The 19,576-nt window shown below is 42.0% G+C and overlaps 1 protein-coding gene across 1 annotated transcript in view; it reads right to left on the bottom strand.

Annotated features, from left to right (window-relative positions):
* Positions 1-19,576, bottom strand: part of ZCCHC14 (zinc finger CCHC-type containing 14) — a 66,061-nt gene that overhangs the window by 14,688 nt on the left and 31,797 nt on the right. The window contains exons 3-7 of the mRNA XM_029075439.2: positions 15,172-15,245; positions 3,688-3,759; positions 2,928-3,037; positions 700-794; positions 523-577 (exon numbers count right to left, since the gene is read on the bottom strand). Of these exons, the coding sequence (XP_028931272.1) occupies positions 523-577; positions 700-794; positions 2,928-3,037; positions 3,688-3,759; positions 15,172-15,245 (406 nt within the window). The remainder of the gene's footprint in view (positions 1-522; positions 578-699; positions 795-2,927; positions 3,038-3,687; positions 3,760-15,171; positions 15,246-19,576) is intronic.

Raw genomic sequence — 19,576 nt, 5'->3', positions numbered from 1 at the left:
GCAGTAGATGTTAAAAACATACCATGTCTTCCACTTCTACCTTACCGTCTGAAAAACAATGCCAAGAATAACATATTTTATCTTAATGTCTGGCTGGTAAAAGCCCTGAACAAAATGCTCTGGAATATGAGTTCAATTATGGTTTTGATTTTAACTCTTCAGGCCATTCGACCCAAACAAATGACATTTGAGAAAAGCTGGTGAACGAGCGAGGTAGCATGGCCTAGTGGATACAGCACAGGCCTGGGAGTCAGGAGGACCTGGGTTCTAATCCTGGCTCTGTGTGCCTATGTGCCTCAGTTACCTCATCTTTAAAATGGGGATTAAGACCGTGAGCCCAATATGTAACATGGACTGTGTCCAATGTGATTAGTTTGTAGCTATCCCAATGCTTAGTAGAGTGCCTGGGACACAGTAAGAACTTCAACACCATTTAAAAAAAAAAACAACTGTTCATCCTAAACAAGAGATAAATTATTTTATTCCCCTGTTCAGATAGTCATAATCATTTTGATTCCTTACCTTCCAGATACACCCATCACAGTGCCTACTTTAGAAAGGGAAAGGTTGCCAGGACCTAAAAACAAACAAAAAATTAAGACATTAAATTCCCACTCCTGCATTTTTCATGGTTTTAAGGGTTGGAACTGTGGGGAGAGAGTGGTCGTTCTTCAACTGAGCTACTTGTTTTAAACTTACTTGAACTTCGAAGTTGTTGGATGAGAGATGAAGTGCTGAAGAATTTCTTAACGTGGTCATTTCTCAATATATGTGACGGTAAAGAGGCCAAATACCTAGAAGTTAAAACAAAATGATCCCTTTAAACTTTACAGGTATAAACAATCCTAAGAAGGAAAATTAAAGCACAAATTCATAGAGGAACTACTATACTGTGATGCGCAATGTCTCTATGCAACAACTGTTAAATTGCATAAAAGTTTAGGAATGAAACAACCCAAATCAGAATTGAAAATTTAACACTAAATTAGTTTAATTTCTAGATTTTTTCATATTTCATTCTGGTCTTTACTTCATGTGACCAGGAAGATTCTCCTCCTGTCACTTCAACAGATTCTGTTTCTCTTGGAGAAAGGAAGGAGAGGGATGACAGAGACTTCTAGGGTCCCCCTTTTAAATGGGCGAATTAATCCAGGGTCCTCCCTCAACAAGATGCCAGTGTCACAGTAGTCCGACAGTCACTTGGAAACTCTAGTTCTAGGCCAGAGAGGATCACCACACTGACCTGATCCAGCACACTTTCAAATGGTATGTACAAGAAAGGCAGAGAGGACATCTCCCCTCCTGCAAATCTGGAGGTTCATTAGTATATGCCAGGTTGGGATTGTAATAATAATAATAATAGAGGTATTTGTTAAGCGCTTTCTATGTGCCAACCACTGTATTAAGCGCTGGGGTAGATACAAGCAAATAGGGTTGAACATAGTCCCTGTCCTTCATGGGGCTCAGTCTTAATCCCCATTTTACAGAAGAGGTAACAGACACAGATGAAGTGTAGTGACTTGCCCAAGGTCACAGCAGACAAGTGGCAGAGCTGGGATTACAACATTCAGACTCCCAGGCCTGGGCTCTATGCAGTAGGCCATACTGCTTCTATTGCTGTACTCACAAAGGACTCAAACATGACAGAATGTGATTATTTAGACTGTGAGCTCGTTGTGGGCAGAGAACGTGTCTACCAACTCTTTTGTATTGTTCTCTTCTAAGCACTTAGTTCGGTGCTCTGCGCTCAGGAAGCGCTCAATAAATACCACTGATTGAAGATTAATTCCCAGTGTTTTCTAAATTATGGAAGCAGAATAGCCTGGTGAAAAGAGCACAGGTCTGGGAATTAGAGCACCTGCGTTCCAAGTCCAGCTCCACCACTTGTTTGCTGCATGACCTTGGGCAAATCACTTCACTTCTGTGCCTCAGATCCCTCATCTGCAAAATGAGGATTCAATACCTGTTCTCCCTCCTCAAACTGTGAGCTCATGTGACAGCTGATTTTCTTGAACTTGCCTTAGTGCTTGACACATAGTAAATGCTTAATACTACAATTATTATTACCAATAATAATGAAAATTAAGTTTACTGAGCTATAATTTCCAGACCATTAATCAAAGTGCATTTCTAGAAGGTTTTTTTTTTTTAAAGTTCTGGATTACTGTCCTAAGAAAATAGTTTTTAAAGAACTTTGCCATATTTTAAATATGAAGCCAGCTTCCTATAGCTCAATTCTAATTGAAAGAATACGTTTATTCAAATATTTTCTAGGGTAAAAACTTTCAATCAGTAAATCTGCAGAATACAGCTAACTGCAGAACAAGAAAAATGACATTTTCAAAGATGCCTGAATCCATTCAATCAACCCCACTAGACCCAGGCAATGGATCAGCTTCTTCCTACCATTCGCCTGTGAAAATGGACTTCTAGGTTTTCATCCTGATTAAAATTCTGATATGCTCAAGAGAATGGGTTTAGTTTGGGTACATACCCATTCCCTCATAAGGAGTGTACTCCATACGGTAGTAGGAGAATGAATCTACCTAACCTGGATCTTTGGATTTCTGAGTCTGCTCTAGGTTTAGAGAATCTTCTCCAGATCTACCCCTAGCTGAGCCAACACTCCCAAGGTGGCTTAGGTGACACAGGAACTGGTCTCTTCCTGCCCTGGTACATGCTACTAGGCAATACATCAAAATACCCTGGAACCTCAGGAGGGAGGGGAGGCAGAATATTAAAATGTGTGAAAATCCCTAATAATGATTTCTATTCATTTTTCTTCAAAGCAAACAACTGATACCACCACAATTTCCAAAATTCGTGTGCTATTTCAAAACTTGGATTATGGAAGACATTGCCCCTTTCTTCTGTTTTCCTTTTGGGAAAACAAAAGGAACAGAAGAGCAGCTTGTTAAGAGTTTTACCTTAGGTCCGATTCCAGGTCCATGTGGTTTCTTTCTAGATAAAATGAATCTGAACCAGCTAGGCAAGGAATGAATTTTTCCAAGTTTTCTTCAGGGTACAGCTGACACAACTAAAAGAGAGAGATTACAACGGTGAGCAGGAAGGGAAACACATACATGCAAATTGTTGAACCAAAAGTTAAGTTGGTAACCACATCTCTTGACACCTAGGCCAGAGGTCCTCCTACTTGGCCTACCAACATCTGGCCATCTGGTCATAGTTCAGTTGCCCCTGTCCTGCCCCTAACCTTCTGCTTCTGGGTCTGAGCTGTCGTGTTTGAACAAGCCCAGGTCACAATTGCCAGAGCCACCCAGCTAAATGAGACGAGCTTACCCTCTTCTCACTTCCCTCACACTCCTCAGACTGACATGATCATAAAGCTTCTGTCTGCTCTCACCACCAAAATGCCAAATATATAGTGAGCATTTAGAAATAAGACTGTGGCCGCTCCTGCAATCGGTCTTCTTACCCCATTTCACTCAGTGGGCAAAAGAGAAGAATTGGGATGAGGTTAAAGATGAATAGCAATTATTATTATTGCCAGAGAGCTTGACCCGCTCGTGAATCTGATCACAAATTTACATACGACTGTGATCATATAGTACAAACTCCACAAAAACAAAAATGCTGTCTTGCACTTGTGCTCAACTCACTGAAATTGGTCTACAGCACAAGTTCCCTCATTTGCTCTCCTTAAAAAAATGTATCTCAACTATTTACCTTTGAAATAAATTCAGTCACTTCAGAGGAAGATTTGGTTATTGATGTTACTGAAGAATCAGACCATGAGACCTGAAAATACAATTTAGTTAAGATCAGAGAGGAATAGAAATTCATTGGTAATTTGTATACTTTCTGTGTAACATGTGAATGAGGTGTTTGCTTCCTATGAGACTTAGGAGGATGCAGATAAAAGCTCCCAAACTCACTCATCTAATTTTCTACTTAATAAAAACAGACTCCCTCTTTCTACTCTTCAATCAATAATATCTACTGGGCATCTACTGTGGGCTCGCAGAGCATTATAATGAAGTAGCTGGGAGAATGTAATAAAATTAGCCCTTCAATTAAAGGCCTTACATCGTAGAGGGGAAGAGAGACATTAAAATAAATGAGGATTAGGGAAAGTACTAGAGTATATAGAGTCGAGTGCTAGGGTGGGGTGTAAGTTCTCAAGTGCCTAGGTGATACAAAAGTTGCAGTGGTGAGGATAAAGAGTGATGAGAAGACAAATTATTTAGAAATGGCCTCCTGGTGGAGATGTGATTTTAGAAGAGCTTTGAAGTTGGATGTAACAACCAGATGAGAAGGGGAAGGGAGTTTCAGGCAGGAAGAAAGATGTGTGCAAGAGGTCAATGGTGGGAGAGGCAAAATGAAGCATAACGAGTAGGTTGGTTTTAAAGGAACTAAAGACATAAATTGGGGTGTAGTGGAAGGAGAGAGTTGATATAGGGAGAGAGCTGAATGTGTGGCTTACAGCTAATTCCATTGCACTGTACTCTCCCAAGTGCTTAGTACAGTGCTCTGCCTATAATAAGTGTTCAATAAATACCACTGATTGAATAAAGCTGATAATCCAGTTTCTGCTCGATACAAATAGCAATGGATAAGCATGAGAGGTTTTGAGAGGAAGGGAGATGTGTGCGGAATGAAGTTTTATATAAACGATCCAATGGCAGAGTGACGTACGGACTGGAGAGGGGAGAAATGTGCTCGGACCAGCGTTGTGGCAGTTTTAAATGGAGAGGCAGGTGTGGATTCTGGAAATGTTGCGGAGGAAGAACTGACAAGATTTGGCAAGTCTGAATTTGGAGGTTGAAAGAAAACCAGGGGAAGGAAAGAATCAGTCGAAGCAGTGCATGCCTCAGCCTTCCAATCTACACCAGAGGAGCCACTTTGCCAGTAAAAACCCCTCCTACCTCACCTTACTACTCTCCTCCTACAACCCAGTCTTCAAACTTTGCTCTTCTAATGCCAACTTACTGACTGCATCTAGATCTCGTTTATCTCGCCACCCACCTCTCGCCCACATCCTGCCTCTGGCCTGTATGTCCTTCCTTTTCATATCCAACACAATTATTCCCCCCAACTTCAGAGCCTTATTGAAGGCACATCTCCTCCAAGAAGGCTTCCCTGCTTAAGCCCTCATTTCCTCTTTTCCTACTCACTTCCACATCCCCCTGACACACCCCAGCTCCACAGCACTTGTGTATATATAATTTGTTTATATTAATATCTGTCTCCCCCTCTAGACTGTAAGCTCGTTGTGGGCAGGGAATGTGTCCTGTGCTGTACTCTCCCAAGCGCTTAGTACAATGCTCTGCACCCAGTAAATGCTCAACAAATAAGCCTGATGGATTGATGTGCCAAGGTCTAGAACAGGGTGGTAACTGCCAAAAACAGGTGTGATGACCTGAGATTCCAAGTAATGGCAAAAAATTCTAAGTATCAGCTGAACAAGGCAAAGACTGAGACCTACACACAGAAAACTACAGCCTGACACAAAAACAAAGGAAGACAAAGACAAAGGTCTTCAGAGATTGAAGCATAATGTCCAAAGCACACGTCAGAGGCCCAGCTGCACTGAGACGTCACTCATCACTGAACAGTTTTTCTATTACTTGTAAAATACCTACGTAAAAAGAGAATCAAGATCCAAGATGTACCTTTCAATGATCAAGCTAGAGATTCAGTACAGAAACTGTATGGGCTTGTTTAGATATAACTGGGGTTTTGTTGAAAATTAAAATATTCTTCACTACTCATGTTTTTTTTTTAAAACCACTGCACATACCCCAAAAAGGGCCACATGATTTTTCATTAGTGCATAGTTTATAATTTAGCTTTATGCCAGAAGCTGGAAGACCCTAACAAAAAGGAAGTACTGGGCCAATGTCGTTATTAAAACTCATGCTCCATTTAAAGCACACCTAATCTTAAAGGGAAAACATTTCACTCTAGGAATTTTCAGTCAAAGTTTTCAGAGTCTCAACTAAAAGAAAAAGTTAATTCTTAAAAAGAAGTCAAAGTTTTCCATACTAAATACCAATGGCAACTGTCAACATATAAGAAAACTTTCCAGTCATTAGAATGTTCTACCAAAAGTACTGACGCTATGTTTTTTTCCAAAGGGCATTACATAATGGAAAACTTCTTTTCCCACAACTTTTATCCTGAGTCAAAACCCAAACAGTTTCTAATTTCACAATTTCTTGACTCTTAATTTCCTCCTCAGGGCATACAAATATACACTCAGAAAAATTAAAATCTAAAATGCCATTTTCAAACCCTGAAGGACATTAACTTTGATTACTGTGGGAATTTATTAAAGCCTATGTGCTAAATCCTGGAACAGACAAAAAGTTATCAGATTGAACACTGTCCAAGTCTCATAATCTACTTTAACCCATTTATCCCCATTTTACCCCCAAAGTCATACCGCAGGCCTGTTGCAGAGCTAGGACTGGAAATTGAGACTCCTGACAGTCCTATCCTCTTTCCACCAGACCATACTGCCTTCCCTCTCTTGTGGGAGTAATCCGTCTTTATAAACAATTAGTAACAAATAAAATAAAGTTCAAGTACTCTAACTGGTTCAGACTGTATTCTTCTGCCATTGCATTACCGAGTTAATATCTTGGCAAAAGGAATTTCTACATTCTGTATGTCAGCTGTTAAGGGGAGGTTGGCAACCTTATGATCGTCCCTGGCTGAACTTGGCTCCCTTTACCATTCCAGCTTAAATTGGATCCAGCTCATGGACTGTGGAAGAAACAACCTTGTTGGGGCTCCGATTCTGGGGATTTGCCATGTTTCTGACCAGGTGCTGAATCTCAAGTGAAGTTTGGACCTGGCCACTATTTTCTCACCAAGCTGTTTCATGTCCCATATACCAAGCCAAGCTAAGATCTTGAGCTATGATCCACCTTTTACATGAGGTTAGAGCTCAGTTGCTGTTATGTAAAGATAAAGGTTCCTGCAAAATTTATCAGTAGGTTCAAGAGGGCTTGGATAAATTCACAGATGAGTTGTCCAAAATGAATTATTGGAAAGGAAGGTATCAATAACAACCCAGAATGCTCGCTTCAGTCCTCTAGTGCCAACCTACGCACTATACTTCAATCACATCTATCTTGTCGACGACCTGTCGCCCATGTCCCTTCCCCTTCATCTCCAACAGACTATCATTTTCCCCACCTTCAAAGCCTTATTAAAATTCCATCTCCTCCAAAAGGCCTTCCCTAACTAAGCCCTCATTCCCTCTACTCCCTCTCCCTTATGCACTGCCCTTGCACTTGGATTTATACCCTTTATTTGCCCTACCCTCAGCCCCAGAGTACTTAAGTACATAGCCATAATTTATTTTAATGTCTATCTCCCGCTCTAGACTGGAAGCTCTTTGTGGGCAGGGATCATGTCTACCAACTCTTGTTATACTGCATTCTCAAGCACTTAGTATAATGCTCTGGACATAAGTGCTTAATAAATACCACTGATTGACATTGAATATACAAAGGCAAGCTAGGGATGTTAATTGGTTCTTTCACCATCAGTGGCATTTATTAAGCACTTATGTGCAAAGCACTGTATTAAGTGCTTGGGAGAGTACGATACAGAGTTGGTAAACAAGTTCTCTGCCCACAACCAATTTATAGTCTAGAAGGGGGAGACAGTCATTAATATAAATAATTTATAATATACAATTTATAAATATATAAATTCTAGCTGAAATATTAGGATGGAGACAGAGGAGAGAAATCACTATCTCATTTCCTGAGAGTCTTGTTCCAAAAAGTTTGATTGCTCACGTTCACTCATGCTGCTGAGGTCTAAGTTCCTACCTGCAAGGCACTTGCCAGGTTTTGCCTAGACCAAGGACAATTCAAGATGCTTTGGAGCTTAAAGTTGTGATAAGACAGACATTTCTCAGGCAAGTACCTCTTTCCTTAATGTTAGCTCCCCGTCACTTTTCACTGCAAGTCACAACAGTAAATAAATGGAAATTGTGGGGTGGGGGAAGAGAGGTGCTTAGACTACAAGCAGCTGTCCAGAGCAGGAGGAAAAAAAAAAGCCTCTGTCCTATCTGTTTATTCATTCATTCAAATGTATTTGAGCATTTACTGTGTGCAGAGCACTGTACTAAGCTCTTGGGAGAGTACAGGGTAACAATGAACGGACACTCCCCTCCCAAAATGAACTTACAGTCTAGAGGAGATCTGTCCATCCCCCTCTGTGCTACTTCTCTTCCGAGCTCTCAAGAGGAAAAACCAAATGGCAAGTCAGAGTTCAGATTTTTAGACTGAGAGCCTGTTGTTGGGCAGGGATCGTCTCTATCTGTTGCCAAATTGTACATTCCAAGCGCTTAGTACAGTGCTCTGCACACAGTGCTCAAAGTAAGTAAGTGCTCAAAAAATACGACAGAATTAATTTCAAAGCAGAGGTGGGGGAGGAGAGGAAGGGGCAGGGAAGGAACAGTCTTCCCAGGGCAGAGATTACTCCTAATGTCACGTGGGGCTTTAGGGACCCTGGCTTACATCAGCAATTAAGGCATGATGTATCTCCAGATTTCAAATATTGTGGTCGCTCAGAACCAAGAGCATGCCTGAACAAACACAAATTAGGGTATGGGAAGTGAGTCCATGTGTTCCTCAAGAAGAGGGAGAATAAGTACCAATTGTGATTCGTTGAAATGACGCTGTGTAAATTTTGTCCTACTGCCCTTCAAATACAAGTCCTTAATCCTGCTCCTCTTGGTGGTATAAATGGAATTTAATGAATATGCCAACTGGGAGGGTTTTAGGCTACTTGACTTCTGAGCAATCTCACTTCTGGTCATTTCATTCCCAATGAGTAAAGTGGATAGCAGCAGCTCAAAAAGAAAGACAAAACACACAGAAAAAAATGCCACGGAGGACTGTGCATCTTCCCTTAGGAGCTGCCCACTGACCCATTGGGACCTCTCCTCAACAGTTAATAATGATATTTATTGAATACCCATCGGGTACAATGCATGGGAAGGTAAAACAGAAGGAAGAGACATGCTCCCTGTCCCAAAGGAGCTTAGAATTTAATGCGGGAGATAGATGGTGAAATTCAGTGGGGATCTTAAGCATGAAGAGCACTGAAGCTGATTTGGGGGAGGGAGGAGTTCTGGGTCACAGGAATAGTGTGAGCAAGGAGCACAGACAAGAGAATTTTGGATTATGAACAATTAGAAGAGAACGAGTAAGGGAGTAACAGGTGAAGACCACATACAGCATCCACCCGGACTTTGTGGGTGCCAAGTCCTTTATAGGCCCTGATCTTGTTCCAGCCCTCAAGTACCAGAAAGAGCAATCACACAACAGGAAACTGTTTTAAAGATACAGACGCTAAGTCGTCAGCTTGAAGACAAGGTGCTTTTCCTCCCTGTCACTTTTTCCCCCAGGCAGGGCCAGCCCTCCGAGAGTCCACTTCTCAGGAACCACGATACTGGACTCCTACTATCTCAGGGAGGAGCCTGGGAACCACCTACTTCTGCTCATTCACTTCCTAGTACCTGCGGCCGGGGACTACGTGTCACTGGCTGCCTGAAGATAGGTGCCCACCTGGTCCACCTTCTTGGGCAGGCAGGGTGGGGTAGGGTATGGATTACTGTTCACCCATCCCCTCCCCAAGTCCTCCATGGAATTTCTTTTATGTGCTGCAGCCAGTCTGCTTCGCTCATCAGAAATGAAAAGACCGGGAGTGAAGTTGCCCAGGGATCACGTGACAAGCCACTGACTGTGAGGTCCTAGCCAGGCTTATAGAAGAAGCTGAGAAAACTGTGTGCCACAGATAATCCATTACGGACTGTCCTTTGCTGTGCTACTGCATTTCCCAAGTGCAAGGACAGTTATTCTGAACGTGCTTCCTGGTCTCACAATCTCTCTGAAGTCTCTGATCTGCTTATAGAATAACACTTTTCCCCGATTAATTTATGCCAAGTTAGTTTACTGCAGTTGCTCCCAACAATCTGTCCTACATCACTGTGTGCACGACTAGAAATTCACGAGGTCTTTAAAGCATTTATTTTACCATATACAGTAGCTGCTTGCAATGAGAATTTCAAGATCCTAAGGCTACTAAACAACTATATGTTGGGAAGCAGCATGACCCAGTGGAAAGAGCACCAGCCTGAGTCAGAGGATCTGGGTTCTATGCCTGGCTCCACCACCTGTCTGATGTGTGACTCTGGTCAAGTCACAACTTCTCTGGTCCTCGGTTTCATCATTTGTCAAATGTGGATTAAACCTACTCCCTTCTACTTAGAATGTGAGCCTTGTATGGGAGAGGGACTGAATCCAACCTGATTATACTGTATCTACTCCAGCACTTAGTAGAGTGTTTAGCACAAAGCACTTATATATTAATAAGAAGTATAAGAAATCTAAATTGAAGGCACACCACGATAACGTTTCTCAAGAATCCCATTTGAAGGAAAAATCAGATTACGGCAATCACTGATTCAATGAGAATCAATTACTGAGTTAGAGAGTAGATGATTTGAAAATAACACAATGACAGATTTGATATAAATCCTACATTACTGTTATGGAGTTCGCCTTTAATAACATTGTGTTATTTTACTGAAGTAAATACAGTAAAGTTGCAAAAATTTTACTAAAACTACAAAAACTAGAGAAGCAGCATGGCTCGGTGGAAAGAGCATGGGCTTGGGAGTCAGAGGTCATGGGTTCGAATCCCAGCTCTGCCACTTGTCAGCTGTATGGCTTTAACTTCTCTGTGCCTCAGTTACCTCATCTGTAAAAGGGGGATGAAGAATGTGAGCCTCATGTGGGACAACCTGATTACCTTGTATACCCCAGCGATTAGAACAGTGCTCTGCACATAGTAAGTGCTTAACAAATACCAACATTATTAAAACACAAAACAAATTATGGTTCAGTACAATAAAGCCAAGAGAGAAACTGGGAAAGTAATGACCGGTCGCACATGTGCACACAATCACCAGTGCCATTTATTGAGTGCTTACTGTGGTCAGAACAGTGTACTAAGCACTTGGGAGAGTACAATACAACAGAGTTGGCGGACACGTTCAAGAAGTCGAGGAGGGATAGGATAAGTGCTTGGATCAGTGGAGTAGCAGCTTGGATGGAGAGGAAGGGATGGATTTTAGCGATGTTGCGAAGATAAAACCGACAGGATTTGGTGACAAACTGAACATGTGGGTGGAATGAGAGGGATGAGTCAAGGACAGTGACATGTTTACAGGCCTGTAGGATACAGAGGATAGCGGTACTGTCTACAGTGATGGGAAAGACAGAGGGAGGACAGAGTTTGGGTGGGAAGATAAGGAGATAACCATTTCTTCAGATGCCAAATCTCTCAGACAGGAAGGATGGTGGTGCTGTCTATAGGGATGGGAAAGTTACGGGGAGGGCAGGATTTGGGTGGGGAGACAAAGAGTTCTAGTTTAGACATTTTAGGGAAGACATCCAAGTAAAGATGTCTTGAAGGCAGGAGGAGGCACTCTATCCAGTATGTTTTACACTGAAAGAAGAACTTTCCAAATTTCCCTAATAGGATTTGATCTTAATGGGGCAATGAAAACCCACACTATGGAAGAACTGAGTATACCTTGTCCAATCCTTTCCCTATCATATTAAAAACATAGCCTGTCTAGGTACTGTTCGGGCCTGGATCCAGTTCTCTTCCACCTATTCAATCCAACCATCCTTGAGAATGCACCAAGGGACCTGAAAGCTGGTGTCAGCATATTTTTCTGATTCACTGGGAAACTCTACCACCTCAATAGGTTACAAATACTAGTGTTACCTCTGATCCAGGCAACCAGGTGCTCTGAAAGAGTAAGGGCTCAATAAATACTACAGATGGAGTTCCATGACCCAGGAGTGAAATTGCCCACTGGTAAAATGGCCGGCTATCCCTGGCATTAGCACCTCCACATAGCTTGATAGCTGGTTTTCCCTACCATGGGCAGCTGTCCACCCCATACAAAGACTGAATTTTTCCGGTCTCCAAAAGGTAGGTTTCCCTGCCTCAAACTACTCCTTACAACTCCGAATCCTCAATAAGATCAATCAACGGCATTTACTGAGCTCTGTGTGCCAAGCACTGCACTTCACAACTTTGTAAAGCATTTGCTCTCTCCCTTCTTCCCTTCCCTGGCCACTATCTTCAAATGTTCTCTCTCCAATGACCTCTTCCCCACTGCTCATGTCTCCCTTATCCTAAAAAAACTCGCTTGACCTTAAGGCTCCCTCCAGTTAACACCACATCTCCCTTCTACCATTCCTCTTCAAACTCCTTGAGAGAACTGCCTACATCAGCTGTTTCAAGTTCCTCTCCTTCAATTCTCTTCTTGACCTCCTCCAATCTGGCTTTCATCCCCTTCACACCACAAAATACGCCCTTTTAAAAGGTCACAAATCATTCTCTTACCAAATCCAATGGCCGCTACTCCATCCTAATCCTCCTCGACCTCTCAGTTGCCTTTGGATACTATCCATCACCCCCTTCTCCTGGAAACAGTATCCAACTTTGGTTTCACTGACTCTATCCTCTCCTGGTTTTCCTCCTTTCGGGCCACTCATTCTCAGTCTCTTTCACAGGCTCCTCCTCTGCCTCCCAGCCCCCGTGGGTGTCCTTCAAGGTTCAGCTCTGGGTCCCCTTCCATTCTCCATCTACACCCACTCTCTTGGAGAACTCATTTGCTCCCGTGGCTTCAACTACCACTTCAACACAGATGATTTCCTAATCTCTCCCCCTCTCTACAATATCACATTTCCTCCTTCCTTCAAGACATCTTTACTTGGATGTCTTGCCTAAAATGTCTGAACTAGAACTCTTTATCTCCCCACCCAAACCCTGCCCTCCCCGTAACTTTCCCGTCACTGTAGACAGCACCTCCATCCTCCCTGTCTCACAAACCCATAACGTTGGCATTATCGGCTCCTCTCTCTTACTCAACCCACATATAGAATCCATCACTAAATCCTTTCATTTCAACCTTCACGAAGTTGCTAAAATCCACCCTTTCCTCTCCATCCAAACTGTTACCACTTTAATTCAAGCACTTTTCCTCTCCCGCCTTAACTGCATCAGTCTCCTTGCTGACCTCCCTACCTCCTGTCAATCAACAGTATTTACTGAGCGCTTACTATGTGCAGAGCACCATACTAAGTACTTGGGAGAATACAAGTCCAAACTTCACTCTGCAGCCTGGATCATTTTTCTACAAAAATAGGGGCTTAGTGGAAAGACCATGGGCTTGCGAGTCAGAGGTCGTGGTTCCAATACCAGCTCCACCACTTGTCAGTGGTGTGACTTTGGGCAAGTCACTTCACTTCTCTGTGCCTCAGTTACCTCATCTATAAAATGGGGATTACGACTGTGAGTCCCACATGGGACAATCTGATTACCTTGTATCTACCCCAACGCTTAGGACAGTGCTTGGCACAGAGTAAGTGCTTAACAAATGCCCTTTTTTCCCCTGCTCAAGAACCTCTGATGGTTGCCCAATCACCTCCATGCCAAATAAACTCCTGGCTTCATTTTAAACACCTCAATCACCTTCCCCCCTGCCTCACCTAGCTACTCTCCTTCTACAACCCAGCTTGCACACTTTGCCCTAATGCCGATGTACTCATTGTATATCAATCTCATCTATGTTGCCCATGTCCTGCCTCTGGAAAAGGACCATCTTCCCTCTTCACACTGGACAATTACTCTTCTCAGAGTACTTCTCAGAGTACTTCTCAGAGTAATTCAAAGCCTTGGTTAAAGCACATCTCCTCCAAGAGGCCTTCCCTCATTAAGTCCTCATTTCCTTTGCTACCACTCCCTTCTGCATCACCTTGATTTGCTCCCTTTATTCACCCCCACCTCAGCCCGGCAGCACTTCTGTTCATATCCATAATTTCTTTATACTAATGTCTCTCCCCCTGACTAGACCGTAAGCTTGTTGTGGACAGGGAACGTGTCTTTTATACTGTACTCTCTCAAGTGTTTAGTACAGTGCTCTGCAAACAGTAACTCTGAACAAATACAACTGATTGACTGAATGTACTAGGCACTTGGGATAGTTCAATATAGGAGAAATGATGGGGACATTCCCTATCCGCGAGAAGCTTGCAGTCTACAGATAGGCTTTAAATTAATGCATTATGATGACAGCGCTATAAAGTAACCAACAGATGGTGTTGCTTCAAGACAGCTGAGGGAAAAATTAAGGGAATGTACTCAGTTTTTTCCCATTTTCTGTAGCTCCCCCTAAACTTCCTTCTCCATTCCTAAAATTAGATGCAAAGAGGCATCCCCCTTCTTTTAAGGAAGGGGGATGGGAAAAATGCAGGTCTGTCAATACATCAATCAACAGACTTCAAAGGCCTACTATTTGTAGAGTGCTGTACTAAGCTTTTCAGGAAGTGCAATAAAATAGGTTTGCATGATCCCTACTTTTAAGGAGTTTACAATCTAGTAGGGGAGACAATAAATGAATTACAGATAGATTATAAAGATATGTAGCTAAGTGCTACTGGGGATTGAAAGTACTTTAACTACTTAGGTGGTGCAGAAGTGTGAAAATGGCAGGCAGAGATACCGGGTGGGGAAGATTAGAAATCAAATGGAAAAGGCATCTAGAAGATGGGATCTCAGAATATTACTCTTGGAAGAAGCCCAGCTCACTGAGTAAAGACACAATTTTTCCATGTTAAGTTGTAAAGCTACATCACAACTCTCTATTGTAATATAATACAGCATTGTTTGAAAGCATCGGGTTTGAGAATTCTAGAGTTTTGAACACCAGTTTACGACGTTATACTGTATTTGCAGAGCTAAGATGTATCAAAATTTCATGTACATTTTCAAAGAGATATTGTATAAATGTACAGCCCTGATGTAAATATCATGTGTGTTCAAAGAAGAGCAAAATGTAGTAAAAACACATAGCTATTTCTCAACAAAAAGCGGATTTGTAGGGGGGAAAGGCAATCCAACCATCAGGAATAAGGAGAATTCACAAATCCATAAATTGACTATGTTTTTGCAGAATATCACATGAAAAGGCAAAACATTTTAGTCAGGAAATGGCTGGCAAAGAATATTTAAAAAATAAAGTAGGTGTAACCTAACTAAAAAAACCCAGTAGCATAGGGTTCATAATTTCTCTCTCAACAAAAAGGGAACTTTAAACCTTACCTCAAAGGAACATTCAACAATTCTTTCATTCTTCTTGTGCGATAATCCCTTCAATTCAATCTTTTCAACACTCACTGTTAAAAAACAAAAAGTGAGAAAGAAGAATGAAGCATTGAAGTACACCAAATTACATGAAACAATATAGCGTACTAATAGAAGGACTATTAGGAATTTCAATTTAAATAAGTTACAAAACAGAGCTCAAAAACCTTGATAGTTTAGGGATTTTTCAATTTGCTAAGCATAGAGAGGCTCTCAAGCTCTCAGCACCAGATAAGTGCTGTTTTAGGGAGTCGGGGGAAGGAAGAGTCATCATCATCTTGGTATTTGTTAAGCGTTTACTATGTGCAGAGCACTGTTCTAAGCGCTGGGGTAGATACAGGGTAATTAGGTTGTCCCAAGTGAGGTTCACAGTTAATCCCCATTTTACAGATGAGGGAACTGATGCACAGAGAAGTTAAGTGACTTGCCCACAGTCACACAGCTGACAAGTGGCAGAGCCGGGAGTCGAACCCATGACCTCTGACTCCAAAGCCCAGACTCTTTCCACTGAGCCATGAGTCCAACAGTACTCCTTAGCATCAAGCACTAGAACTTGAGTTAGAATAAAGTGTGATTGGGAGGGGGAAAAGGACATGTTATTAAGGAATATAATATTAAGTGTGAATACCTATTTTAGATTAGAGCGTAATTTTGACAGATCTATGGGAATTATGCAAGTACATTTAAGGTTCATCAATAAGTGATGGCTCAGGGCTGGTACAGTTCCCCAGTCAGTGCTTTCTCTACTTTTTTACTATCACTGAGTTGATTAGATCTTCTGTGATAGATCAGGGTTTGCTGTGTGGCAGGAAATAGTCTGGCTTGGTCTGCTGCTAAGGAGTTAAGGAAAGTTAAAAGACAATCTGAAGCCAAGGGAGATACTACTGTTGCTGGGAGACCTAATCATCCCAACGCTGCATCAGTCTTGCAAGCTGAGGGTGGCCAGGAGTAGTCAGGTAGCTCCTAGGTACTGCTTGCTATAAACTGCACACCTTCTAGACTGAATAAACTCATTATGGGCAGGGAGTGTGTCTACCAAATCTGTTGTACTGTACTCTCCCAATTACTTAGTATGGTGCTCTGCACATGGTAGGCGCTCAATAAATACCATGGATTGATTCAAAAATCACTGTGCATCTTATAAGGGAATGGAGACTCCATGTTCAGATCCCGAAAAGTATCATTTCACTCAGATAAAACATGTCCCTACCTCTGGACAAAAATTCTCAAGAAATTTTCTGGAGTGAGGTCTAACCTGAAGATCATTCCATAATTACAATAATAATAATAATAATAATAATGTTGGTATTTGTTAAGCGCTTACTATGTGCCGAGCACTGTTCTAAGCGCTGGGGTAGACATAGGGGAATCAGGTTGTCCCATGTGGGGCTCACAGTCTTAATCCCCAGATGAGGGAACTGAGGCACAGAGAAGTTAAGTGACTTGCCCACAATCTAATGGTGGCATTTGTTAGCCACTGTACTAAATGCTGGGGCAGAATGAGATAATCAGATGGGACACAATCTCTGGCCCTCATTGGGTTTACAGTCTAAGTGATCAATCAATCAATCAAGGTATTTGAGTGTTTCCTATGTGCAGATCACAGATTACAATAAAACAGAGTTGGCTGACACATTCCCTGCCCAAAATGAGCTTACAGTCTAGAGGGGGAGACAGATATTAATATAATTTATAACATACATTTTACAATTTAAAAATATGTACATAAGTAGGAGAGTGAACAGGTATCAAATCCCCATTTTAATGAGCCACCGAGAAGTTAAGTAATTTGCTTAAGGTCACACAGGAGGAAAGTGGAAGAGCCATAATTAATAAATAAGAACCCAGATCCCCAGACTCCCAGGTCAGGATTCTTTCTACTAGGCCACAAGATCCTGAAGGTTTTAAACAGTGCCAGGGCAGGAGAAGAATTCACATAAAAAGTGGCAAAAAAAAATGGTTAAAAGATTAAGTTGTTAAGGGAATATGTTCAAACTCTACTTTCACTCAGGTTCCTCCACAAGCTTCCTAATCCCGCTGCCTCATTCCCTCGCCTGCCCCACCCACTTCAGCCTGACAGGCCATAGAAGGGGTTGAGAAATAGAAAGGGGAGGAAATAAGAATCATATCTGTAGCCACAGGCCTTGAATCTTCAACATCTGCTTTGATCTCTAACAGAAACTAGAGTTTCAAAGCTCCACAAAGCAATGCGATGTTTTCACTGCCTTAGAAACAACACTTCTTTCTTTTTGCAGGATTGGAGGTGTCACAGGAGTTTTTAGGGGGGCTGCAGATTGAAGTGCTTTGAGAATTACTGTACTGGACTTTGCCAGGAGATTCTGGTGTGGCCTATCTGACCAGGCTCCTCATCCCCCCAGCACTGACCACACTACTGAATTTGTGGAAAGTAATGCAAGAGGCAAAGTCAAGTCTGCTTTACAATCTCACCTGTAAGCCCCAGATGGGGCAGGGACTGGGTCTGGCTCAGTACATCGCTTGACACATAGTAAGCACTTAAATACCACAATTATTATTCTTGCCTATGGGACATCTCCATAGGAACTGTGGGCACCTTAGAGCCAATATGGTAAAAACTGAACTCATTTTCTTTTCTAAAATGCCCCATCCTAATTTTCCCATCAAAGTCAACAATACTACCAACACCGCCCTAACCCAGAAGTGCGTAAATTTGGTGTTCTTCGACTTTCTGCCTCTTCATTCATTCAATTTTATTTAATGAGTGTTTACTGCATGCAAAGCACTGTACTAAGCGCTACAGAGAGTACAACAGACACATTCTCTGCCCACAACAAGCTCACAGCCTCTTCCTTCTCACATTCAGTCCATTTGTCAATATTGCCAGTTTTCCTCAATCAGTGGTATTTAATGAGTGCCTACTGAATACGGAGCACTGTACTAACTACTTAGGAGAACAACAGTAGTAAGACTACGATCCTGGCTCTCAAGGAGCTTACAATTTAATGTGGGAGTCAGACAAATTATTTACAGCTGGTGAAAACAGGAAGAAGATAAAGCATGAAGCAGTAACAACCATTTCAAGGCAGAACAGCTGAACAAATAGCTGAATGTGCCACTAAATCTAAAAATAAAATATAAAGAGAAATAAGCATATGTAAAGAAGTGCTAAGAATAGGAATAAAATATACAAGAGGCAACTGCTGACCTGACAACTGGGATACAGAGAATTAATCTGGGAAGACTTTCTAGAAGAGGTGGGATTTTTAGAAGGGCTCTGAAGATAGGAGGAGTATGGCCTAGTGGATCTCTAAGAGGAGGAGGAGTTCCAGGCTAGGGAACAGTGTGAGTGAGGGGATGGAGGCGGAAGAATCAAGAGTAAGATACAATTAGAAGGCACACTTCGGAGAAGCAAAGGGAACGACAGCTAGGACATGGCACATGCAGAGAGCTGGTATAGACCCTTGAAACCAATGATAGAGTTTCCGCTTCACATGGAGGAAGGTGGGTAGCCAAGAGACGATTTTGAAGCATGGAAAGATATGTTCTGAGACAATGCCAGAAGATTTACAGTGCAGCAGGATGAAGTATGAATTGGAGTGGGGAAGAGACTGTGTGGGCATGGAGATGAGCGAGGATGTTGATACAGTCTGTCATATGGCAAGAGCTTGGATCAGGGTGTTAGCTATTTCCATGAAGAAGGGGTGACTCGGGGAAGTTTTATGGAATATGAATTTTGCCATTAACTGGATGTGATGATGCTACAAATGTGGGCTTCTGAGCCAGGGAGGTTGATAGTGAAACTTATGTAAGACAGAGGGAGGACTAGGTTAGAGTGAAAGATGAGAAATTCAGTACTGGACATGTTAAGTTAAGGTGTCAGCAAGACAGTTCAAGAACCTGACCTGGAAACAGGAGGAAATGCAAGAAAAAGGGTATAAGTCACTTATTTACCAAGTAACTAAAGCGGATATTCTCAAATGGACTTAGCTTTGGATGCACGCCACACTGAATTATTAAAACAATGCCTCTGATTACTCAAGGCTTAAGGTCACCCTTTGCCCGACTTCCTTATTTACATTAATGTTCACAGTGAGATACTTACCTGAGAGTTATTCTCCATCTCCACTGCTGCTCCCCACACTGGGCCCCCCCACCAAATTTGGTTACATTGAGCTACATAAGCACTTTCTTGGGCTCTAATATCCACCTCAATTATAATAACACTTTAAGCCTAAAATAGTATCCTTCAGGAAGATTTGTATGTGTTTTTAAATGATGCTCATTTCCTTTTTTGGCAATACAGAAAGTTCTATATTTAAAGGTTGAACACCTCCTACCTCCACTCAACAAAACCACTCAATGTTCCTTTCCCCCTTCCTGAGAT

The sequence above is a fragment of the Ornithorhynchus anatinus genome, chromosome 11, assembly GCF_004115215.2.
Source record: "Ornithorhynchus anatinus isolate Pmale09 chromosome 11, mOrnAna1.pri.v4, whole genome shotgun sequence".
Taxonomy (NCBI): Eukaryota; Metazoa; Chordata; class Mammalia; order Monotremata; family Ornithorhynchidae; genus Ornithorhynchus; species Ornithorhynchus anatinus.
The sequence above is the reverse complement of the archived record's forward strand: the minus strand, read 5'-3'. Positions and strand labels throughout refer to the sequence as shown.